At 39.1% G+C, this 25,543-nt stretch overlaps 1 protein-coding gene and 1 non-coding gene across 3 annotated transcripts; one reads left to right on the plus strand and one right to left on the minus strand.

The window, feature by feature from the left end:
• Nucleotides 1-11: 11 nt before the first annotated feature.
• Nucleotides 12-25,312, minus strand: LOC139948657 (uncharacterized). Of its 2 annotated transcripts, XM_071946876.1 has the most exons (13): nucleotides 25,243-25,312; nucleotides 23,321-23,873; nucleotides 21,841-21,909; nucleotides 20,371-20,395; nucleotides 17,183-17,302; nucleotides 16,194-16,327; nucleotides 14,694-14,937; nucleotides 13,218-13,757; nucleotides 12,407-12,575; nucleotides 9,822-9,981; nucleotides 6,650-6,898; nucleotides 5,702-5,809; nucleotides 12-3,311 (listed from the first exon to the last, which is right to left on the minus strand). In XM_071946876.1, the coding sequence occupies exons 2-13, from the start codon at nucleotides 23,861-23,863 to the stop codon at nucleotides 3,219-3,221; spliced, it is 2,454 nt and encodes an 817-aa protein (XP_071802977.1). In that variant the 5' UTR covers nucleotides 23,864-23,873; nucleotides 25,243-25,312; the 3' UTR covers nucleotides 12-3,218. The 2 variants fall into 2 exon arrangements, with proteins under 2 accessions (XP_071802977.1, XP_071802978.1); XM_071946877.1 differs by lacking the exons at nucleotides 5,702-5,809; nucleotides 6,650-6,898.
• A 136-nt stretch (nucleotides 25,313-25,448) lies between these two features.
• Nucleotides 25,449-25,521, plus strand: Trnam-cau (transfer RNA methionine (anticodon CAU)). Its single transcript has one exon. It is a non-coding gene; the product is annotated as a tRNA-Met (tRNA).
• The last annotated feature ends 22 nt before the right edge of the window (nucleotides 25,522-25,543 follow it).

A 25,543-nucleotide genomic window follows, 5' to 3' on the forward strand; every position in this document is an offset into this window, starting at 1 on the left:
GGGCCCAGAAAAAGTCGACCAATTTCACAGAGTTGCTTCCGCACAAAAAGTTTCCAACCCCAACAAAATTATGTTAAATAGAAAAGGGTTTCCAGCTAAAATGGCATTGTTACATGTACAAATTTCTTAGTTTTGCCGAGCAAAAAAATGATTAGCAATATTTTTTTATTTTCTGCTTAAAGAAACTGGACACTATTGGTAATTGTCAAAGACTAGTCTTCTCACTTGGTGTATTTCAACTTATGCATAAAAAAACCAAACCTGTGAAAATTTGGGCTACATTGGTCATCAAAGTTGCGAGATAATAATGAAAGAAAAAACACCGTTGTCACATGAAGTTGTATGCTTTCAGATGCTTGATTTGGGGACCTCAAATTCTAAATCGGAGGTCTCGAAATCAAGTTCGCGGAAAAATACTTCTTTCTCGAAAACTACATCACTTCAGAGGGAGCTGTTTCTCACAATGTTTTATACTATCAACCTCTCCCAATTACTCATTACCAAGTAAGGTTTTATGCTAATTAATTATTTTGAGTAATTCCCAATAGTGTCCACTGCCTTTAAGCAGCTTTATGAAATTGGGCCAAGAAAAGGTATGGTAGGGTAGCTACATATCTTCAATAAATTTGCCTAAACAGAAATCCCCAAGGGCATTCAAAGATGCTTATCTCCAAATATTTAAATCACCATCAGAAATACCCAAAATGTAAAAACATGAATTTTTATTGGTCTCAGCTCTCATCTTTACAAACACATAAATACAGTCTAATAGGGAACCATGCACATGAATACAAAAACAGGATACATTGTGGAGAGAACTCTAAAAAAAAAATCTGTGGGTCAACTTTATAGAGCTGCTTAGCGTAGCGTAGCAAAATCTTGCTTAAATGGCAGAAACAGGTTACCAGCCAAAATACCATGGTAGTGTATACTGACTGGCAAATGTTTGCTAAGCAGACAACTTAACTAAACATTTATCTTCCCAGGAGCTCTATAAATCAAACCCTGGAGACTTGTAGATAAAGCAATAATTTCAGCTAGTTAAAATAAAACCATGTGCAAAATTTAAATTTAAAAAATGGTTATTCACAATAAAATGCTTAGCACAGAAAAAATCTTACTTTGAAAAGGGATGAGATTTAATTACTCTGAAAAGTCACGGATATGGCTGGCTGACCTGGGTTCCCCCGTATTCTAGACATAGAATCTCACAGATGTTACAATACAGGAGGTTTACAAAATCTTTGCATCACCAGAAAAACGAAAGCTACCGGTTTAGTCACAATGTGGACCTTTTTTATCTCGCTTTAGTGACTGTTTTTCTTCTTTCAAGAATATTTGAATGCTGATGGAGATTTTGAGAAAAAATCTGGATCCAGAAGAAACATGCAAACCATGAGGGAAACAGTTACTAGCCAAAATGAAGTAGTGGTATGTTGTTTATGACTGGTTCCCCAATAATTTCTGCTTCAGCCCTGGTTTCAATGCAATCTTTTTGTAGGCGCAAACGAACAAATAAATACAAACAACAGTTTGAGCTTTGTTGTTGATAATAGAATAGACATTTTAAAAACACTTGATCAAGTTACTCAAAAACAATTTGACCAAAGTGAAGAGCTAAACAATAGAGTGTTTAAAGTATGGATATTGGCGTTCAGTTATAACCATAATCTCTTTTTGACATGAACTTAACTATTTTAATTTCTACAGATCATCTTACTTATCACTGTACAATAAAAAGCCAAAGCTCGTTTCCAATGTTATTTTTTACCCGATCTGCTGGTTTGCTTGCCTTTGTTTAAACTGGAAAAAAAACAAGTTCAACAGCATTCCACTTTATCATGTCATACAAATGGTGAAAAATGGTGAAAAAAGTGAATAAAATAAAGAAATTATTGACTAACATGTCTTGGTGTAGCTTTTGTTCTTTTTCGGTTAACAGGGATCCCATTTGTACCCTTTTACTTCATGCCTTTTAACATTTAATATACCTACAGGTACCGAGGATACTTTATAGGCAATCGTTTCATGTACATGGAATAGGTTTCTATCATTAACACTTTGGTCAATAGGTAAATTCATATTTTAAAAAATCCCATCTAATCAAAAGGTGTACTAGGCCAGGGGCCAATTATATGGAGCTGCTTAACACGAAAATAGCTCGCTTATTTTTCACACGTTATTGGCAAAAATTTCATGCCATATACATTGCTTATGACTGGTATTTAGCTGTTGTTTACTTAGCATACCACTGAGTTGAGTGTTGGCCGGTAATCTGAATTTACTAAGCAAGGATTTTTTTGCTTAAGCAAAATTTTGTGCTTAAGCAGCTCTATGAAATTGGGCCCAGTGTATAGCGAGGAACCAAATGTAAAGAAGTGAAGTGGGGTACCCAGATATACCCATTACTTACCCACATTGATGAGTAAAGAATACCCAGTGAGAAGTGAAATGGGGTACCCAGATATACCCATTACTTACCCACATTGATGAGTAAAGAATACCCAGTGAGAAGTGAAATGGGGTACCCAGATATACCCATTAGTTACCCACATTGATGAGTAAAGAATACCCAGTGAGAAGTGAAATGGGGTACCCAGATATACCCATTACTTACCCACATTGATGAGTAAAGAATACCCAGTTGAGCCCATTCCAAATAAGGCCTTGCACCCATTCCTTTAAACTGCATTTACACCATAATGTAGGCAATTTAAAGGCAGTGGACACTATTGGTAATTACTCAAAATAATTATTATCATAAAACCTTTCTTGATTACGAGTAATGGGGAGAGGTTGATAGTATAAAACATTGTGAGGAATAGCTTCCTCTGAAGTGACGTAGTTTTTGAGAAAGAAGTAATTTTCCACAAATTTGACGTCTCGAAATCAAGACTCTGAAAGCACACAACTTCGTGTGACAAGGGTGTTTTTTCCTTCCATTATTATCTCGGAAGTTCGATGACCGATTGAGCTCAAATTTTCAGTTTTTTTTTTTTAATGCATATAATGAGATACACCAACTGTTAAGACTAGTCTTTGACAATTACCAATAGTGTCCACTGCCTTTAACCCAGAGTACTTCAGCAAGATTTGTAGTGACCAATCTAAACACTACAACCCTTCAAGTCTTGCATGCTCTCGCCTTACAGTACCCAGTTATACCCACTAGGCCTTACTACTTTGCATGCAGTGTACCCATATTTACCCCCAGATCACTATAACCTACTATAACCTACAGAAGGACGGTCATACTGTGATCTTTGGGCAGGCGGCAACATTTCTCCATACCTACGGCTAGGCTCTGGCAACTGCAAAGAAAACAACAGGAAAATCAATAACTCCTTTATAATTTGGTCTCTGATTTTGAAGTACATGTATTCTGGTATCTTATACCAGAATTAATTTGATGTCAGATGGGCAGATTGATAATGAAAAAAATAACCAATTTGTTATTCAAACTGAATTTAATTACAAATTTACTTGGTCAGTTTTCTCTGTGGTTTACTTGGTGTTCCAAATAAAGAGTCACACCCATTAGAGGGACCAGTGCCTGGGATCTTGGTCTTTGAACAGCGTTTAACCGTTTTTAATGAAATGCATATGGTTAGATAGATAACTTCAAGCAGAATATAATGATCCACACAAACATTCCTCAAAATTGCATGGTTTTCTTTTTACGTCGCGAACTAACATGGTTGGCCATTTTATCGAGTCAATCTACTTTTAAATCATCTATCTAACCGTATCTAATGCATTTCTTAACAAATGGTTTGAAATGCTTTTCAAAGACCAACTTGACCGATCCAAGGCAACATGTTCCTGTGAGGTGATCTTGCCACTTTCCAGGATGTATCATAAACCTGGTTGTGATCCTCGCCTATACGGCAGTTACAGATTGAATGGGTTCCGACTGGCACCTGACAAAGATATTGATAAAATATGCAGACTGCCACCATTAGGGCTAGATAGCTCAGTTGCAACTTGGTAGTGCACCGACTTGTTAATCCAGAGCTCTCTGGTTCAAGTCCAAATTTTCTTTTTTCAACCCAAAAGTTTCCCTTGTGGTTTATAACCTGAGTTAAATAACAATCAACTGAATACAGAAGACACACATAAACCAACACAATGGACAGATCAGAAAACAAGATTACAGAAAAGGGAAACCAGCAGAACCAGAACAGAAACAAATGTAAGAATGCACATACAAAATTCTTATATTTACATAAAGGACAGAAACCTTGTAAGAGACAATTACAACTATTGCAACAAGGTCATAAGTACAACTGTTGCAACAAGGTCATATCAAGTTGTATGACCTTGTGACAATTACAACTGTTGCAACAAGGTCATATATTGTATGACCTTGTGGCAATTACAACTGTTGCAACAAGGTCATATCAAGTTGTATGACCTTGTAATAATTACAACTGTTGCAACAAGGTCATATATTGTATGACCTTGTGGCAATTACAACTGTTGCAACAGGTCATATCAAGTTGTATGACCTTGTGGCAAATAGAACTGTTGCAACAAGGTCATATCACGTTGTATGACCTTGTGACAATTACAACTGTTGCAACAAGGTCATATATTGCATGACCTTGTGGCAATTACAACTGTTGCAACAGGTCATATCAAGTTGTATGACCTTGTGACAATTACAACTGTTGCAACAATGTCATATCAAGTTGTATGACCTTGTGACAATTATGAAACCTCTTGCAACAAGGTCGTATCTCAATGTCAATACAACCGTGTGCAGTGATAATATTCATCGCATACATTAATAGCTGATATGGGTCGGTCACAACAACCTTAAGAGTAGTGTTGCAAAAAGCTAAGATTGATCATAAGTGTATCAATCTTACTTGAAAGTGTTTAGTCACAATATACAAAACACGTAAACAATATCTAATCTTTAGGTGTTTTTAAGTGCTTGGTGAAACCAGTTTCACAAAGCACTTAGATTTATCTTTAGATGAATTGTCAATATTGCCACATTTGTATTACATCACACTTTGCAAGGCAAATTTTGCTCTTCGTGAAATTCAGCTTCAGACCAGAGTTGTACTGGGACCAGCCGCCGATTTCACCAAACTCTTCCTAACTTAGGATTAATCTTAGGACTTTGGAAGAGTTCTGTAACCATAGACGCTGGGACAAATTGAACCCATCCTAACTCAAGATAGGATTTATCTATGAGCTTTGTGAAGTCGGCTGCTGACCCCAGTAGTGACACTTGTGTTGTATAAGAAGACCATAATCGCTTCATCGTTTAGATGAGAAAATGAAAGGAACACAATACACTTATCAAGCAGAAGACAGAGCTCACTCTATGATTGAGGCACAAATCGGGTGCAAATGTAACCCTTTATAGCCCTTTTAAAACCCCTTAAGAAGTGAAGACAAGAGCATATTCCACATCTACAAATAATGTTTTCATTCAATTTATCATTTCAATGGGCATTTTTAGCCACTGGTAAAATTGGGTGCAGGACTATTTATTATGTAAAAATACACTTTTATTTTTGATAATTCATACAACAATGAAGTTTAAAAAATAAGGACTAATACTGCAGTTTATTGATTTTTATTTTTTCAACTAAAAAATACAATAAGTTATTTTTAAGAAGAAAGCAGACCTGACCGACGCAACAATGCATATAAACCCCACTCAAGGGAATCCCTACTGACTTACGTTACTCTCCCCTCCTTTATTCTCATACGACATCAGAGCCTTGGTCAGTGTGTCTGTTACCTGCTTGGCAAGCTTGGCATCGGCCTCATTGGCAATCATTGAATTGGACTGCAGGGTAGTGAGGAGCAAACAAGAAAACATCTGTCAGCACATGTTTCCTTCATTTACTACTTAAGTAACTACAAATGCAGTTCTTTCCTGCACTAAAGTGGTGGCAGCAGTGGGATTGACAAGTCTGGATGATGGATCTGCTAGCGCGTCAACTAATATTTGTATGATATAGAAGGTTGAGGATGCCAAGTTAAGGTCGACAACCATGTAAATTTACCCCTACCTGACCTCTACTTCAAAATGCAATTCATCAAAGTGGTAGCAGCAGTGGGATTGACTAAAGTTTTTATGTTAGATCTACTAATAAATCAATTAATGTTTATATCGTATTGAATGTTGAGGATGCTAAAGCGTTGACAACCAGGTAAAACCTCTACTCCAAAAGAAATGTTCGGTCTCTGACAAATGTTAAAAGCACCTTCTGAAATGGAAAGTTCTGAAATGTAGAGACTTGGGTCTCATCTGCTTCACAGAAGCCTAACCACTCCTTCTACTAATAAAAGATTATATCATAGCTTTCACCCTAGAAAATGTGACATGGAAAGGTCAAATGTGTAGAGACTTGACTCCCATCCGCTTTACAAAGGGCAGAATCACTACCTCCACTAAGAAGAAACTATTTCAGAATTGTCATCTCGGAAAGTAACTTCCACTTCTCTTCTATGCAAAGCTGCAAATCCTAATTAGACGATTTTTGATCCAATATTAAGACTAAGGCAATCCCACTTCTGCAACCTATTTTAAATATTTTCGTTCTTTCATTGGCACACTGCAGTTTAAAGTGGAACATTGACACTACTTTCTCAAAATATTAACTAAAGTTGTTTCTTAGCTCACCAGACTTGCAAACATTTGCTGAACACTTGGGCTGTTGTCAGTCTCAGCGTTTGCCTTACTGGGCAGGTGACGCGACGACGACGCTCCCTGGTACGACGAGGTCCCCTGGTACGACGACGTCCCCTGGTAGCTGTACGTATTTTCCGACATGCGTGAAGACTCTGGAAGCAGAGGTTCACGCTTTGGCTGTGTGGAGGTGTATTCTCCCGAATTGCCATAGCTGGAATAGCTTGACTGTGAATTCTGTGGCTAGAAAATATGAATAAATATGAACAGCGGGTGATGAGATTGTCCTTCCACAATGTACTACTTCATATTAAAAAAAACGTGAAATATGTCTTTAATAAGTAACGCTTTGGTTTATATCATTAAGCAGTCTTAATTCAAGAGGAATATTAATTCCTGCCTCCAGCTCTCCCGAGTTATTTCCATGTTTAATCATTTTCTTCTTGTAGCACCTTACCTGGAGTGGCTTTTAGCCTTGTTTGGGCGGCTTCCATAAACAAAAATTTAATAAAAAATGTTACACTTGGACAAAGAATGTTGTTGGTGAAAATATTTTTGTTTAAAGTTCAGGCGACAAATTTGTGTTTGTTAATTTTAGAAAGTACGATATTGTCAATCCTTCTTGGTTGTAAAAATACTTTTTTTTCCCCAGGTTTTTAATTTATTCAAATCTCACAAAAACCACTTTTAAAAAGGTCATGAGAATATAAAATTCAGAATAATTAAACCACACAGAATAAGTAATCAGACACTTTGACATGTCTGCAGGAAAAAAGGGGGCTCACCTGAGAAAATTGTTTCAAAAAGTTCCGTCTGAATATTCACCATCGAAAAAGCATGCACAGCGCCAAGGAACAGAACAATTTATTGTTCTTTTGTTTACTTCTGACATCAAAGAGGGTGTTTGCAGCAACTTTTCTGCATGTGTGTAGTTTGCAGAAAATTGAGTTTTAGAGTGTGGGTTCGTGTCCCAGTCATGGCTCTTCAGCAAGACACGTAGACACTAATTGCTTTGTCCGTCTGATGGGACGTAAAGCCCTAGGTCCTGTGTATTGTGTAATACACGCTATTGAACCCAGTTCACACATCATTAAGAGAAGGGCATGATGTCTCTGGCATGGTTGGCTGCAAATTGTACCTCAACACCTTGTAATCCCATACAAGGTGATATATAATTGGCTAAGGTGCTATACATATGGGCTTCAAAGTTCATACCTCTCGTAAAATGAACGTTTTGATATTTTAATCTAAAACTTTCTACGGAGATATATGATTATGACTCATGCATCTTCATATCCCATAAATATGACTCATAGATATTCATATGTTTATATTCAATGAATATTCACTCATGTATATAATCATTTCCCATGAAAATGACTTATGCATATTCATTTCCAATGAATAAGACTCACGTATTTCATTACCATGAATTTGGATCATGCATTTTCATTTGCCATGAACTTGACTCGTGTATATTCATGACTCATGTTGGTCATACCCCATTAGTATGACTCATGCATATTCATTTCCAATGAATATGACTCATGTGTTCCACTTTCCATGAATATGACTCATGCATATTCGTGTCCCATGAATATGACTCAAGTATATTCATGACTATGTATACTCATACCCAATGAATATGACTCTTACATATTCATATATTTTTCCTTCATGAATATGACTTAAGCATATTCATATCCCATGATTAATTCACATGAAGTCTGATTTCATGTGAATGATACCATAAGAATGCATCTACATGTACATGGTTCACACATGTAAACAAGATAGTTCTGTGCACGGTTATGCCATCATACAGAACCTGTGCGATTGAATGGTTTTAAAGGGTCATTCAGTATCATCCACTGTTGTTCTGACAGAGTACAATACGATATCATGTGATGTGCATAGTTGTGCCACCATACACAACGAGGGCCCAATTTCATGGCTCTGCTTAGAGCAAACAGCAAAGAATTGACGCTTACGAAAGCAGAGAATCAAGTGATCTACAGAGAATTTTGGCTTCTGCGCTTGCGTACTCCATGTAACTAGGCATTCTATGCTTACACAGCTAGCGCAAAAATTCAGCCCTTGCTCAAGCGTATTTTACGGGTAAGCAGAGAATTTAGCTTCTGCGCACTCCATGTAACTAGGCATTCTACGCTTACACAGCTAGCGCAAAAACTCAGCCTTGCTCGTAAGCTGCAGAATTTGGCGGTAAGATGAGCCATGAAATTGGGCCCTGTTCAGTTGGGGGGTTTCTAAGGATTGGTCAACTCACTGGGAAATGTCACCCAGAGTCGATGAGGTTTTTAAATCAATGCGACTTTCAAATAGAGAAACAAAAAGTGTTAACAGAATTCAGGAAACAATAATCTATGTAGAGAACATGAAGTGGGGTTTGAATTAGTGACGAGTACAGCACATACACAAAACAATCAGTGACAAAAAGCAGAAAGCAAAGCCCCTGAAATTGGGACCAAGACACAAAGTGTGGCTGTGCTCAGGGGGTCTATGCCTACCATTTCTATTTCTAAACTCAGTTTCCTCCAACACTGCCTACCACTCATTAAAACCTTGTCAGAAATCTACCACCACTTTTAGCCCTAAGAATTCCCAAATCCAGAACTTAACCCTTCTAGATGACGATCTGAGGTCAGCAGTTTATCAATTATTCGCTTCACCGGTTATTGTCACCGTGTCCCACAGTGGGGTCACTGTAATTCGGCCTTTAATATCATCATCCCTCAGACCGTCGTCAGGTTAACCCGAAACTGGGAAGTTAACATATTCTCTTGATGAACGAGAGCAAAATTTGTTAAGGTTTATTTCAGTTTCAGGCTCTCCAAATTGGAACCAATTTCAAAGCGTTGGCAAGCCACCAAAATAAAATCCATCAAAAGCTTCAGATTAAAAAAACTATTTAAAAAAACTTTTCTTGCGAGTTCTTGTTTTGCTTTTGGCTATGTACTGAATTGGCCACAGGCTCAATTTCACAAGGTGTGGCGATTAAACCAAAGCAAAAACTTGACGCCACAACACAAATCACTTTGTTGATATATCTCTAGATCTATGTGAAATCGAACCCTGGTCCGATAACTAATCTCAAGAACTTTGTGAAATCGAACCCTGGACCAGGACTGTTTTTTTGTCAACTCACAAGGGAATCCCTCTGGGAAGGTCCAGCATCATCTTCATAATTGTCCGTCCTCCCCCGCCTCACGGAGGTGCCGAAACGACGTTCAAACTCCCTCAGGATGAAGGCATCGCTGACCAACGAGTCTTTCTTCAGGGTGTCCATCAGGTAGTTATCAAGCTCACTAACATGAGAAAGTAAATATAAATAAGTTACCAAAACACCCCTTCTCCAAGAGGCAGGGTACAAATGGGGTGATTGTTCTTTTGAAATACATGTAACTGCACCAATTTGTATTATAATTAACACTAATTAGCAGCTTTTTTCTAAAGCGCCTTTTCCATCGGTTACAAAGCGAATGAGGTTGATTGATTTCTACAGACCCTTTACCTAACGCTGAGTACACCTCCGAACAATCTGGTCTACCATTTCCATCATTTTTAGAGTCAAATCGTTTGTGCATATGTTTGTGCACGATTTTGACTCTCAAAATGGCGGACAGGATAGGTTCCATGAGTGCACGTTAAGCTTGGGGTCAATGTCACACAAAAAAAAAAAACATTTAGATATAGTATGAATATTCATTTTCTTACTTTACATGTTTTATATAACCCCTTTGTATATATATTTCCCCTTTGTATATATAATACAGACCTGCCAACCTTGTAATTCTTTTTTGAGTACCACATTATCGCAGCGGCATAAACATGATCGCCCAGTGCACAACGGCATATGGCACAATGCTTACGGTCAGTCAGCAAAAACCATGGACCACTTCATTTTAGATGAACCATTCATTTAATGTAATTATATATCATGTTCACACAAAATACAGGCTACTTCATAATAAAAAAAGTTGTATCATGATATCAGTGGTTATTTTAGGGGTGGTTGATGTGGCCTTTTCTGACTTTTTGTGATCGTGACCTTAACAGTCTGAAAAAAAAATGAAAAAGAAATAACCAGTTGACTGCTGGAACCATGTTCCAAATGCCTAGATCAAGGATTTAAAACTGAAGGAGTGAAGGGGCAAAAAGTTTTTTTTTTTTTTTTTTTTTAATATCACAAAAAAATTGGCCAGCGGTTTCCCTACGGGCGGTGAGCCCATTTTGACACATTTCTGATCCATAACATATATTAATTTCATTGACAAGCTCTGTTGAACAATGTAAATGTTCCTAAATTATGAGTAACTTAAACTCGGAATGCAAATATTATAACTTGGTATCCATCTTTGGTTGCCCAGTAAACGGACAAACGAAAGCCCACCGTAGAGTTTTCAAGTTCCACTTCAATTCAGGCTTGCTTCAATTCATCATTTGTTTCCCTTATCAGACTTATACAAAGATTACAGGCCATCAAATTCCCATTATTCTCCCCAAATTCTCGGGAGTTGGGAAAAAATCGTGACGTAAATAATAACATGAATGCTACCTCCTGACCTAAACTGCTGCCGCTCTCTGAGATGTCTAAATGTCAAAGTGTGTGCACTGCCGACTGCACACGTGCACTGTGCAAAATGCATTATTTTCCACGTTGAGGAAGAAACTTCTTTGGAGCATGCATTCTCTTTTTTCCGGGTAGAGGAGTACTTTTTCCCCCATCACTGACACTTCGCCTACGATCGGCGTCCATGTTGCATAGTATATAAACACACGGCGACGCCGAACGAATTCGAGCCGAACACGTGCGTTGTGTGCACGTACATGTACATGTACATCCATGCATAAGGCTGTACATGTACTATACCAGGTTGACCGAACTGGTATGCGCCATTCCCACCCCTTCTGTTACGCATTGGTTTATTAGTTTTCCAGCGGGAGTAGGAATTTAAAAAATAATTCTAAGCACAACCTCTTTTTTATCGAAGCGCATAATGATCACTCAGATGTGGGGTGTGTGGGGTGTTTTTGATCTGTTGTTTTTGCACTTGGGGTCGAACGAATAACAGTTGATTAAATTGAGAACAAAATTGTCCGTTCGTGCTGCAGTTTTAAAACACCGCGATATAGATTTTGCTTTTTGCGTACGTTCTGCAGAATATCTCGTACCACCGTACTCAGGGGTGAAAATGTGTGCATGGTACGCAAAATGCGTACAGGTTGGCAGGTATGTATAATAGGTCGGGTAGATGGCCTTAGCTTTTGATCCAAACTAGACCTTCTTCAGAGGCATAAAACAAGTACAAACAAATACAAAGAGAGGGGAAAGGGACTAAGGGAAGGATCCAGAAAGAAGCGGGAAAATTTCAGCCAATCAAAGTTTCCATTTCAGAAACAATTGGTGGCTATGAACCAATAGGAGTAAAGTGGTGAGGACAAAGTATATATTGTAAAAAATATCACAGGCATGTTACTCGGGTGGGATTCGACCCTTGCAATTCTAGAGCAGTGTCTTACCAACTAGTCTTACCCACTAGACTACCGAGGTTGCCCGGTAGCTAGAGGCAATTTTTCACAGGACTCAGGATAGTACTGAGTATACAGAGATAACACACATCGGTGTTGGGGAAAGAAGAAAAATGGTTAATATTCTTTATGCCCGATGCAAATTTAACATCTCTTATGGGACTAGGTTTGTTCTGACAGTCAACTGATTGTTAAACTTACGCTTTGACTGAGCTGACTTTACTCTGAGGCGGTAGGTCGTACCCTCCCCCAAGGTCCGAGTTGTCCGAGTACTGACCCAACCCTCGACCACGCCCTCCTGTACTTCCATAGTCACTCCCCATGCTATTGCCGCCCATCATCCCACTTCCGCTACCACGTCCATAACCACCTGCAAATGATTAAATGATGCAACATCAAAAATGTAAAATTGAGGGAGGAATGCAAAACTTAAGTTTAAAAAAAAGCTCTAAGCCCAGTTTCATGGAACTGCTTAAAGCATAAAAAGCAGTTAAGCACAACTATACTTTGCTTACCAAAGTAAGGTTATCGGCCAACATAGCATGTCACATGTACAATCTGTAAAGGGTATGCTGCTTATTTTTGCTAAGCACAACATATTTAAGCACTATTTTCTGCTTAGAGCAGCTCTATGAAAATGGGCCCTGGTGAGACTCAAGGTTTTTTTTATGAGGTTCCCAAGGGTTATCCAGAGTTCAAACCTGTAGTTACCCGAAGTCATCTTGAGTTACCTAAAGTTACCATGAGTAAACTAAAGTTACCTTGAGCAACATTGAGTTAGCAAAACTTACCTTGAGATACCTAAAGTTAACTTGTGTCATTCAAAGTAACTACCTCAAGTTGCCTAAAGACACAAATTTGCTTTCATGAAATCTCTCCCACTTCAAACAGATTGGTAAATATCAAGCTTTCATTTTTGAAGTTAACTAAACTATCACATTAAACTTTGTAGGATGTTATTGCAAAGCAAATTAAATCTAATTCAGATTATCTGACACCCGCGGAAACTCACCTCCTGTCCCGTAACTTTCTCCTCCAAAGCTACTGGGGCCACTAAGACTTCCACTTAGACTTCCAGCATAGCTACTTGAACCTCCATAACCTCCACCAAAGCCACTCATCCCTCCACTGAAATTACTTGATCCCCCACTACCTCCAGCAAATCCACTGGCACCACCACGACCTCCAGCAAATCCACTGGCACCATCACGACCTCCACCATAGCTACCAGCACCACCGCGACCTCCAGCAAAGCTACCGGCACCGCGACCTCCAACAAAGCTACCGGCACCGCCACGACCTCTAGCAAAGCTACTGGCACCACCACGACCTCCTGCAAAGCTACCGGCACCACCACGACCTCCAGCAAAGCTACTGGCACCACCACGACCTCCAGCAAAGCTACCTGCACCGCCACGACCTCCAGCAAAGCTGCCAGCACCACCACGACCTCTAGCAAAGCTACCGGCACCGCCACGACCTCCAGCTAAGCTACTGGCACCACCACGACCTCTTCCGCTTGCGACAGCTGTCAATGCAGGTTTCTTGGCAGCTGAAAGGAATAAAGTCTGGATTAAGTCTTAGAGATTCATATAAAGCATTCACTTGTTGCCAATGTAGTCATTGTATCAGATAAATTTTTCTTCATCTGAACTGTCTCACTCAGCCCTCCTACTCTAGTTGTCTAACCATATTAAACCATTCAACCACAGAACTATCTATTGTGGACATGCATTCACTGCATGATGTACGGACCGTTCCGGCTTTCCACTAAGCTCCGCCCAACACGCACATGAGCAAGACACGTGTACGAGCACTCCCAATGACATTCTGCATGATTCTGTCGCGCGTGCCAAATATACGCGCACACATGACCGAGTTTGTCCAACCACAATCATTGCTGTGATTGGTCAAATGGGTGAACGGTTTGATTGAAAGGCCGGACCGGTCCATTGGTGGCTGGCGTTCAAAATTACTATGGGTGATATTGAATGGTTAGACAGTAGAAGGGTTGACTGTGTTTTGTGCACCACCATATAGCAGGCTGGCCTAGACAATTCATCTTTCTAACCTACAATTGGTGATTGTAAATGGTCAGACAGAAGGAGGGTGAACGAGTTCCACTTGCACAGCTTCTACAACTTGACAAATTCAACAAACAATAGCCAGATCAAAACTGCGGCTATGGCTGAATCGTTGTGTCATCATGCGTTGCCAATCTTAGCAACAACCTTAGATACAGCCAAAGCCATAGCCATAGCGGACAATTCAGATACAGCCTAAAGCCTGGTTCATATTTCCTGCGAATGGGAAGTGAATGTTGGTGTCACAACTTCGCAACGAATAATTCGCAACAGTTGAACTGTGCTTAACTCACTTGCGAATATCGATGCGAAAGGAGACTTGTGACATCAAATTCGCTTCACATTCGCATGAAGCATGAATCAAGGTTATAAGCAAAGGGGCAAAAAAGTTGTCCTGTCAATACCTGGAGGAAGCATATCCTTAACGACTTTAACCTTGGGTGGCTTCATAGGGAACTCAGCGGCCACCTCATGGATGTACTCTTTCAGTTTCTCCCGCAGCCCTCTCAAAGGTTTCTTCTTCTCCTTCCCTTCATTGTCTACGGTGACGCTGGCTGCTGGGTCGGGAGGGTTAGCAGCCTTTTCTGCTTCCTCCATTGCCTTGGCTCCTGCTTCGATGGCCTCCGCAATATCTGGTTTGTGCTTGGTCTGTTGATAACGGAAATAATTTCAAAATTGGACTGTGAACAATCTACCCAAGTGTTGGTCACATAACTGTTTGATGGGCTGTGTCCAAATTTGGGCTTAATCAATTTATACGAGTCAGAAGAAAATAGTGAAAAACTCTGCACAATTTGTACAGCATGTATACACAATGACCATAGATAAGGTTGTAACAACCAAAATCAGCTGTTGCGTTTGTTTAAGGTTTTTGAGACAGTTTTTTTATCAAATATGATTTAATTTCAGAGATGAACTTCAAAATGTTTCCCAACGTCATGAATGTCTTGAAAATTGTATAAGATTCATCAACATAAGTGTTCTTAAAGGGGCTGGGTACTTTTTGTTGAACACAAAACACAATGTCCACAGATTTGCATCAAACTCACTCAGTTCGAAAATAATGATGATAGAAAGCTTCCATTAAAAATATTACTTGTCAAGGTGCTGTACTTTTTGTGAAATGATAGTCAAAAAATAATTTTCATCTCTAAAGACAAAAACAATTCTACCATGTAAACAATATTTGTGTGACACTGTTTTACTAATTTCTCAAACTACAGCACCTCAGCTAGTAATATTTTAAGGTAAGCTTTCTGCTGGACATTGCCATTGACAAAATAGGGATATCGCCAATATAGGGCTAGATAGCTCAGTTGGTAGAGCGCCGGCACGTTAATCAGGAGGTCGTTGGTTCGAATCCCACTCTAGTCAATTCTTTGTTAAACCCCAAAAAGAGATTGGGTTTTGTGTTATGAAAAGTACCCAAATCGTTAAAGGAACACGTTGCCTTGGATCGGTCGAGTTGGTCTTTGAAAAGCGTTTGTTATAAAATGCACATGGGTAGAAAGATGTTGTAAAAGTAGAATACAATGATCCACACAAACATGCCTCGAAATTGCACGGTTTTCCTTTTACCTCGTCGACTAACACGGTTGGCCATTTATGGGAGTCAAACTTTTGACTCCCATAAATGGCCGACCGTGTTAGTTCGCACAGTAAAAGGAAAACCACGCAATTTCGAGGCAAATTTGTGTGGATCATTGTATTCTACTTTTACAACATCTTTCCAACCATATGCATTTTATAGAAAACGGTTACAAGATGCTTTTTATAGACCAACTCGTCCGATCCAAGGCAATGTGTTCCTTTAAATAGAAAAACAGTGTGGCCCTTTTTGTCATAACAAAGGAAGTCCGTTTTTATGCTTGCAAAGAGGGAACTACACCAAGATGGTTTCTTACAATAAACGCAAACCGATGGCGAAATCCTGTCAGATGAAAGAGAATGTTTCCTTGTAGCGTACGGCAAGTACAAATCTCACAATCATACTCAGGTTCGGATCCCTCGCGGAGAATCTCCGTCACATACTCCACTCCTAACATTGACCAAAAAAAAAAAAATTGAGGTCAAATTTTATCAAATTTATGTCAGTGATAAAAATAATAACAAATTATATAAACTGTATCTACAATTTTTTGTCTACGTCACATATTCCACTCCTAACATTGCCAAAAAGACAAAATCAGATGTAAAATTTTATCAGATGTAAAATTTATGTTAGTAATAATAATAACAAGTTTTATAAACTGTATCTGCGGATTTTTTGAAAGTGCTTATTGTTTTTTTAATAATAATAATTTTAATAATTTGGGGGGCTAATCGTCCTTACTCGCAGCTAGAGCTGAATTGCGAAGGACGCGGCTACAACGTGTTCGAGAAGCAGGCATATAATGGCGCATTCAGCTGCCAGCCACATCAACCCATTATGACCACGGAGCACAGCCAAGATCGAAAGTGTTTGATTTTTTTCCTGAGGGAGGAAAACCGGATAGTCTGGAAAACCTGTGCCACCCAATAAGACAGTCTTGGAGTCTTATGAGAACAATTATGATGGTGCTCCAGCACCTTGAACAGCCAAAGCCAAAAACGAATCTTATTTGTGTTTTATCTATACACTGATGTATCATGCACTGTATACCCGGTACTCCCCCACTTCCTAAGTTAAGTGAACAAAGTCCACAGGAATATTACTTGTGTGGGATTCGAACCCAGGACTCCGGCAACTGCTGGGAATAAGGTCGGACAGCAGCCTACACGTTCATAGCCGCGCTGTAAAGAACAGCACCGCACACTTTTATTGTCCTATAGAAAACCATAGTGGATGATAATGAATGGGGCACACAGTAAGAGGGTTAACTTGATAGTCGGATAAAAAGATGACAATTTTTACCGATAAAAGTTTCATCACTGCCAGCAATCATTTCTTTCAAGCGTTTCTTGTTAGGTATAATTCCTTCAGCCTCCATCTTCCTCTTGCGAGGTGTCTGAGGTCCAGTCTTAAGAGGGGCAACTGTAAAATACAACAAATACTCTGTGGTTTAATGACATTCATACTTATCCCGCAAGCTTAGAAACCATTATAAGAAGTCAGCGAGTTGAATTTTAATAAAGTTTGGTTCAATGACTTGCTTAGTCACAAGTTACAATTTACATTTGAATTCCTCAGAATAAAAAGACAGTTGCTATATCAAATGGTTTGGGCTAGCTTTTGCACACTCAGATCAGCAAACCCTGGTACCAATGCGGCATACACAGTTCATTGTCTCTAATGTAACTCACTATGCAATAGCTCGCCTGAATCATGTGACATACATGTAGCAACTGTCTCCGATAGTCTGAGGGAAACAAATTTAAAGTCGGTAACTTGTGATCACCCAGATCATTGTACCAGACAATTCAAATCTAGCACGCTTTTGATGACAGTTTTAATAACCCAGAAAGACATTTTCAGGGAATGAGCCCGTAACCAATGTTTCTTGTGATTATCAAATCCTTACATTTTGTTTTTTTTACATGATGGTTGTAGTAGTAAATTTGGTAATATGCAGGCCTGATACTTTATAGAGACAATGGAGGCATTTGCCTCAATTCCTCAGGGCCCAATTTCATAGCGCTGCTAAGCACACATATTTGCTTAGCATGAAACTTCTTCCTTGATAAAAAAAGGGTTACCAACCATATTTCCATTTTTTTGCATATTGCTTGTTATTCAACTGTTGTTTGTTTATCCTCAAAATCACGTGGAAATTTGGTTGGTAGTTCTGTTTTTATCGAGGCCAAAATTTCATGCTAGGCAAATTTTTGTGCTTAGCAGCGCTATGAAATTGGCCCCTGGTCTCTGCCTGGCTGGCCTTTGAAACAGTCCAATACAAAGTAGAGTAGTACTTTTCCCCAACTAAGGACAATTTTCTTGAATCAGGCCACATCTGACACAAAAACAAAATTCACTGTAAGGTTTTCCTTAAATCAAAGGGCTGAGATAAAAACAGAAATATTTCAGGGGATCCTTGCGATCACTTCTGAAATTGGTTCCAGTTGTTAGCTTTGTGTTTTTAAAACTTATTTTTCGTTTTAAAATTGACCTTCCATACCCGCTTGACCCCTGGCCAGAGTCAAGTAGTTTAAGCATTTGGTCAGAAACCCCACAACCCAAAAATCTTATGTTTTTTCACTTAAGCTCTTCAATTTTAACCGCCTTCCAAGAATTCAGTAAATAATTCTCACACACACCAAATATATATTTTTGGTCTTAAAATATATCTGGTCCAATGAGAGTTCTGAGCTACAAGACCTGTAGTCTAGTGGCATTTAAAAAAAAAAAATTGGGCCTTGAAAATGATAACGCGGCAGTTTTTTGTAAATGTTTTCAACAATGAACTGTTGAACAAAATTCGCTGGAACTGCAACTTTTTCGGAAACACTTGATTCTTAAGCCAAAGTAAATATTTGATTTACAAATATTTGTTTGTGTTACTCGAAGAGGGTTCTCCAATGATACCATCAGTGATTGCAACACAACAGCACAACTGTTGGCCATATTTAATGGGGGGGGGGAATCTAAGGTAACCAAACGTGGTTCAACTGGCTATTTTTCTAAATCAGTTAAAGTACAACGGATTCAGGCATCCGAACACCCAAGTGTGTGGACTTTGATTAAAAGATTAATGAAAATTTTTGCATTACAAAGTTATTAGCTAAGCGCAAGTAGCAGGAGACCAGTCAAAAGCAATGTACATTACATGGCAGTTTAACTGGTAATCTGTTACTCCTAACCAAGATTTTTCTGTACTACTAGGCACATTTCTGAAAGTGGTAACCAGTTTCTGAAAGTGGTAAGTTTCTAAAATCTGGAGAACCCTGAATGACTCAATTTTAAACTGTAATGTTTACCAATCAAAGTGTTGGTACCCCGCGATTTTGTTGCAGTTCCAGAGAAAAAAATTCTTATGCTGTGAAAGTACAGGATTTGATTGGTTTGCTGCTTTATGTAAATAAGCACTTGACATACTCTGATTGGTCAAGAATTTGCCTAATTGTGTAACTTGTGTAAACAACCTCTGTTTACACCTTGCAAGTGACTGATTGATAGAAGCATGATGCATACTTCTTAGTCTCAGACTTTTTTCTTAGCAAAGATGTTGAAAGATTTCCAACTTCAGACAACCATTGCACAAAATTGCAACATTTGTATGTAACAATTTCTAAATATTGTCAATCCAAAAGATTTACATCAAAAGAAATTTCCATTTGACTCAAAATAATGATATTATCTAACCCACGCAAGCATTGTTGGTTTGCCGAACAGTTAAATCTCCTTGTTATGGTAACTTCGGACAACAATATTTCAACTAACAGCCAATCAATCTGACTTTCACAGCACGAAACACAAATTCAAAAATTATTTCTTACTCTGCTACAGGTGAGCGATTAGTACAGGACATAAACACTGTTGAGCAGATGTTTTATGTCGCAGATGACTTCTAGTAAGGGTAGATAGTAAAGCTAAAGTCAAAAAGCATATTTGTATGGGAAATATTCCTGCAATTGGCGCTTACTCGTATTTCTTGTAATGATTGGTTACTGTTACTATTCAATGCATTGCAACATACAAAACCATTTAAGCTTTATTTATGTGGTAACAGTGTAATGAACTTTAATGGCTCACAGGGCACCGAGGCAGGGCACTGAGGCAGGCCTCGAAGTGACCAACGTCACTTACAGCAATTGCTGTGGTGCCCTGTGCTATGCACCTGCCCTTTGCGAAATGTTGCAATACAAATTTTCCTCATATAAGTGCCTTTTATCAGAGGAAAATAGCTGTGCCTGCGGAGGCTAAGAATGGGGCATGGATACCAGCTGAACTGGTTTCCAAATTGTCCTTTGAAGCTTCACATGGCAGGTACATGTTAACTTTTTCCCCGCGACAATTGAAGGATCTGACCGAGTAAACTTTTTAGGACGAGCTTTTAATTGCAATGTTGAAATATTTCCCATACAGCACTTCATTGTGAGAACAATGGTGTCAGCGGGGATTTTGGCGAGGTGCCAAAATCCGCCCAACTGCACCTGTCCACTCACCGCCCTGTTGAATGCTCTGGAGATTCTATAGTATGAAGGGAAAAGAGAAAACAAGTTGGATTAGGAACGGCCAAGTTGCATCCCTCCGGAAATGGAATGCTCCTCTGGCATCATAAGTTTCATGATAACATTATCACAAACATACAATTTAATGAACCATATACTGGTTGTTCAAATAAACTGGTTCCCATTATTTATACAGGCAAGGAATAGAGAACCATACGCAGGTATATACAGTAACCCTACAAGAATGCACAAACAATATGTGCATTTCAATCTATAGTTTTTGAAAAAAGACGCCCTCCCCAAATTTGATTTGCCGTTACCCTGTGATATTTATTCACAGTGTAAAGAATAGCAACATGTACTTGATGTTTGGCCTCAAGTACACTTTTTTAGAGAACAAAAATGGACTTTGTTATCTGTTTGAAATAAAGCCTGTATAAAACCTGGGAACCAGACATATATTTAAATAAATTATGCACAAAGTATTTGAGCAGAAAAATCAAGTAAAATTTCCATTTAATCAAAATTGCTAAGCACAAAAAAATGTGCTTATCAAATCAATGTTATCAACCAAAATACTTGTCCAATATATCATGCTTACTGATTCATTTTAGCACAACTATTCCAGCAATATTTTCGCTTCAAAATTGGGTCCAGGGCACAGAGACCATGCCTTGTGTGGCTTCTGAGCCTTTGATATTCTGAACGGTTCGAATATTCAACAGATTTTAAAAGAAAGGAAACGTTTTAACTGTTCACAAACTTGAACAGTTGCTTTGTAGGAAAATAAAGCCCTTAATTGTCCTGATACATTTGTGTGATCTTACAAATAAAAACCTTTGTTTTTTCGAAACCAGTGGAAACTGTAAAGCACACAACACTTTGTACAGTGTTCCTACGATTTTATTTTTCATTAACAAGTTTAGTTCTAAATAATTTGAAAAGTTATCGAAACATCCATTGTGCATCTCACAGTGGAGTTCCAATATTAACCCAACAGTCCCAATCCCATCCTCAATCCCAATCTCAAACTTCAACAAGAAATGTTCTATTTATGTGCTACATTACACAAAATTAGGCACAGAAGGTGAATAAGCCAGCCCATCCAAGAGAAGACTTGACGTCAGAAGACTGCAATGTTAGCTTACATGTGCAGTTTTCATTTCTGACAGCATTGTTCGACTTGGATAGCTAGAATCTAGGCCATATCTCGTTGGGGCCCCCCTGCACCCTTTGTTTAATATTGGTTCTGATTGCTCGGTCTTCTGCGTTACAGTCAACATTGAGCGGGGGGACGGGGAGAGAATGTTTTTTGTCAGTGGGAAGTGTAAAGGGATTGGTTTTATGTAACATTAGGAATGTGTGGCCTAAGCATTTTGGCCAGGGTTGTAGACTTGGATGATCTTGGCATTATTTCTTCGAGGGTATCAAATATAAACTGCCGTTGTGTCATACAATATGTACCTGTTGATGACGAACCCCATTCATGTGCTGTCGGTAGTTTGAAGGTCCCGTAGTCTTTGCATTGCAAATCTGTAACAACCACAGATGTAAAAAATATTAGTTATCTTGAGTTTACAAAACACTACGTCCAATCTGGGCTCAATTTCATGGAGCTGCTAAGCACAAAAATTTGCTAAGCATGAAATTTCTTCCTTGATAAAAACAGGATTACCGACCAAATTTCTGTTTGTTGCATTGTTACTGGTATTCAGCTGTTTCAGCTGTTGTTTGCTTAAAATCCTGAACATGGAAATTTGGTTGGTAATCCTGTTTATGTCAAGGAAAGAATGTCGTGCTTAGCATGAAATATGGCCCTGCTCACTAGTCACTAGCCTGACGAAAATGGTCGAAATTGGATGTGCTATGAAGTTGTTAATCAATGAAAGGGTTTGAATACCTTTTGTGGATCAAGTGTTTGATCATGACATGAATCTCTACTCACTGTGAATCGATGTATGTAATAATTTTTTTATAATCTACGTGCAGAAGTTTCAGCTGCATTAGTTGACAAGTTTTTAAGAAAAAAAGGTGAAAATCACAGAGGAATGTTTTCAGGAGAAGAGTCGCGTAAACACGTTGTACATGCTAAAATAATTTTTGTCTCCTGAGACAACAATTTTATCAAACATTATCTTCACGACATTGTTTTACTCATTTCTCAAAAAAAAAACAGCAACTCAGCAAGAAATATTTAAAAGAAAACTTTCTACCATCATTATCTTCAAACCAAGTATAAGTTTAATGTAATTCTGTGGACATTGTGTTTTGAGTTGTACAAAAATGTACCCAAACCCTTTACGTCGTAAGTAACCCTCCGGTCAGCAACCCTCAGGAGTATGGAGAGTTACAATATGAGACTTTGGACTGCAAGGTGGCAGCAGACTTACAAGGGAAATTTCCATTTTAAGTAGTTCTCAGATCGGACAAGTTGGCAGTATAAAAAGCGTTTGTAACTGTTTGTTATAAAATGCATATGGTGGGAAAGGTGTTTAAAAGTAGAATACAATGATCCACACAAATTTGTCTTGAAATTGTGTGGTTTTCCTTTTGCTTTGCGAACTAACACAGTCGGCCATTTATATTTGACTCCCATAAATGGCTGACCGTGTTAGTCGACGAGGTAAAAGGAAAACCACGCAATTCGAGGCACATTTGTGTGGATCATTGTATTCTACTTTTAAAACATCTTTCCAACCATATGCATTTAATAACAAATGGTTACAAACACTTTTCAAAGACCTACTCGACCGGTCCAAGGAAATGGTTCCTTTAACTTGCGCACATTACCAAGAAAAATGGATTTACCTGGTAAATCTGCTACCACCTATTCAATTCAATTCAATTCAATGAGGTTTAATAAAAATATCACAAAAATACACGACAGAAGTTAAAAAGACTTAAATTGGTGTCCCAAAGTCCCCCGCCGTTGCAATAAACTCACCTTACACCAGTACTCATCCGGAAAGTGACCAGCATGATCCTGAAGGTACCCCGATTCATCTTTATCTATTGTAGACACTCCAGGCGTAGATACCTTTTTGGTTGCGCCGTTTCCTGCCGTTGTGGCACCTCGTCCTGATGCCCCACCCCTTGCAGCGCCTCTTGCAGCACCTCTTGCCGCGCCTCTAGTAGCGCCCCTTGCAGCACCTCTAGCAGTGCCTCCTGTAGCACCACGCCCCATACCACGCCCCGCACTTCCTCCACGGTTCCCGCCACGTTGCACTCCACTGCTACCATAGTTTCCACCCATGCTCTTTCCGGGACCATTGTGGAAAGATCCTTGAGGCCCTCCGAAGTACTTAATGCCTCCTGCTTGTCCATTCCCACTTGGGAAAGAAGAGAAGGAGGTGTCCTGCATGATCGACGATCCATAGCCCTCATTGTCACCACTTGTTCCATAACCAGAGAGGTCCATGCTATATGGCATACTGCTACTTGCTCCGTACTGGGAAGAGTAGTCCATACCTCTATTGTTACCGTACATGATTCAAGTACTGCGTTAAGGATCAAAGAATAAGATTATACATCTGAAAATAAATTTGTTGATCGTCACAACAGATCTGCAGAAACTAACAATTCTTGCAACTATAATGAACCACAACAGTCACAAATTTCCCAGGTTCTATTTTTGAACCTGTCGCTGGTTACCAAGCGCTGACCCCAAGCGCTGACCCCAACCGCAGGTACCAGCCAATTGAATTGACGACCTGCCGACCGAGCCGCAGCCGAGTTTGACTAAACCATTCTGTAAAAGGGGTGTTACAATGGGTGCAGCTGCAGCGCGGCAGTGCGCTAGTGAGTGAACAGCGGGCACATAGTAAACGGACAGCGCACACGCCCTGCCGCGCTGCCTTATAACACCCCTTTTACAGAATGGTTTAGTCCAACAGCAATGAACATCGGGAAGTCACAAAATGGCGAAGCGACAGGTTCAAAATAGAACCTGGGAAATTTGTGACTGTTTCGCTCCGGGATCTGGTAAGTTTTTGTACTTTTTTTCAAAATACTTTCTCAATGGTGTTTTGAATGGTATTCATTACATATTGAGGATTAAGGTCATGTTCATAGAATTTGTGTCATGATTTTCGAAAGGGGTAAAAATTGAGCAAATCTATTGACTAGCTGTCGAAATTGTACGTGTTTGACCATTTCGCCCTGCACAGATTGCGTGTGACTCGTAACCTTCCGGCTCCGCCATCGGCAGGTGGGTTACGTTATGGCAACTACAAGTCCCCGTACACTTTTTCCAGCATGTTTTATAAATAAAAACAATATAATTTTAATAAATTTTAATATTCAATAATAAAGACTTCAATTATTTTAGGGGAAATGTTTCCGTATGGCGCCACCACTTTTGCATTCGATATGAAATAATATAGCTTCTAATTTACCTCAATGAGATATCCCTTTATTCCTCTTTAATTAATACTACTACTAGTATTTAGTAAATAATGAGTGAAGTGGTGGCGCCGCCATACACAGATACACGGAAAGTTATCCATTTTATGTTTATTAAAAAAAATTCCTTTTGCTATAATCACACACTCAGAACACAACAAAGGTGTTTTTTAAAGAACGCTGTTATCAATCTGCAGCACTAGCAAATAGTGTTGTGGGGGGAGGGTGGGGGGTAAACAAAAACTGCAATACTCAGTCAGGTCGAGTTGACCTTTCCACATGAATTTGAAAGCGGAAACCGTAACGGCGTAAGGTGCCGGCCAGACAAATGAGACATTTTGATAAAACGTAGCTTTCAAGCGCTCAAAAATCTCAGGAGCACATTACCCATTTTTCAACTATCTAAAGTTTAAAATGGAGGTTTTCTCTCCTTTAATACTTTTTAAAAGATACTGAAAATCTTACCAAAATAATTGTTGAGAACACCGGCCCCTTGTTGTTTTTGTTCGTTGTGCACCACATGAGTAATTGCTTCACTGGTTCACGCGTATCCATCATATTACATGCACTAAAAAGTTACCAGCGAAAAAAAGCTACTTTTGCGCTTGCGTGTTTTGCACTTATAAATAGTAAAAAGTATATAAATGTTAAAAATGCCAATGTGAACAGATGCCTCGTTGGCGCAGTCGGCAGCGCGTCAGTCTCATAATCTGAAGGTCGTGAGTTCGAGCCTCACACGGGGCACGTATTTTTCCAGTTTTTTTAT

This window comes from Asterias amurensis, chromosome 16, assembly GCF_032118995.1.
Source record: "Asterias amurensis chromosome 16, ASM3211899v1".
Classification (NCBI taxonomy): domain Eukaryota; kingdom Metazoa; phylum Echinodermata; class Asteroidea; order Forcipulatida; family Asteriidae; genus Asterias; species Asterias amurensis.

Bases quoted from the DNA above. Each gene is read 5' to 3' on its own strand.
- LOC139948657 (XM_071946876.1), bottom strand. From the start codon at position 23,863: ATGTACGGTAACAATAGAGGTATGGACTACTCTTCCCAGTACGGAGCA. The intron at 13,758-14,693 runs GTATTGACAGGA...TATTCCTTTCAG, and splicing joins TAAGGATATGCTTCCTCCAG to CTGCCAAGAAACCTGCATTG. The intron at 3,312-5,701 runs GTAAGTCAGTAG...TTTTCTTTGCAG, and splicing joins ATAAAGGAGGGGAGAGTAAC to TTGCCAGAGCCTAGCCGTAG.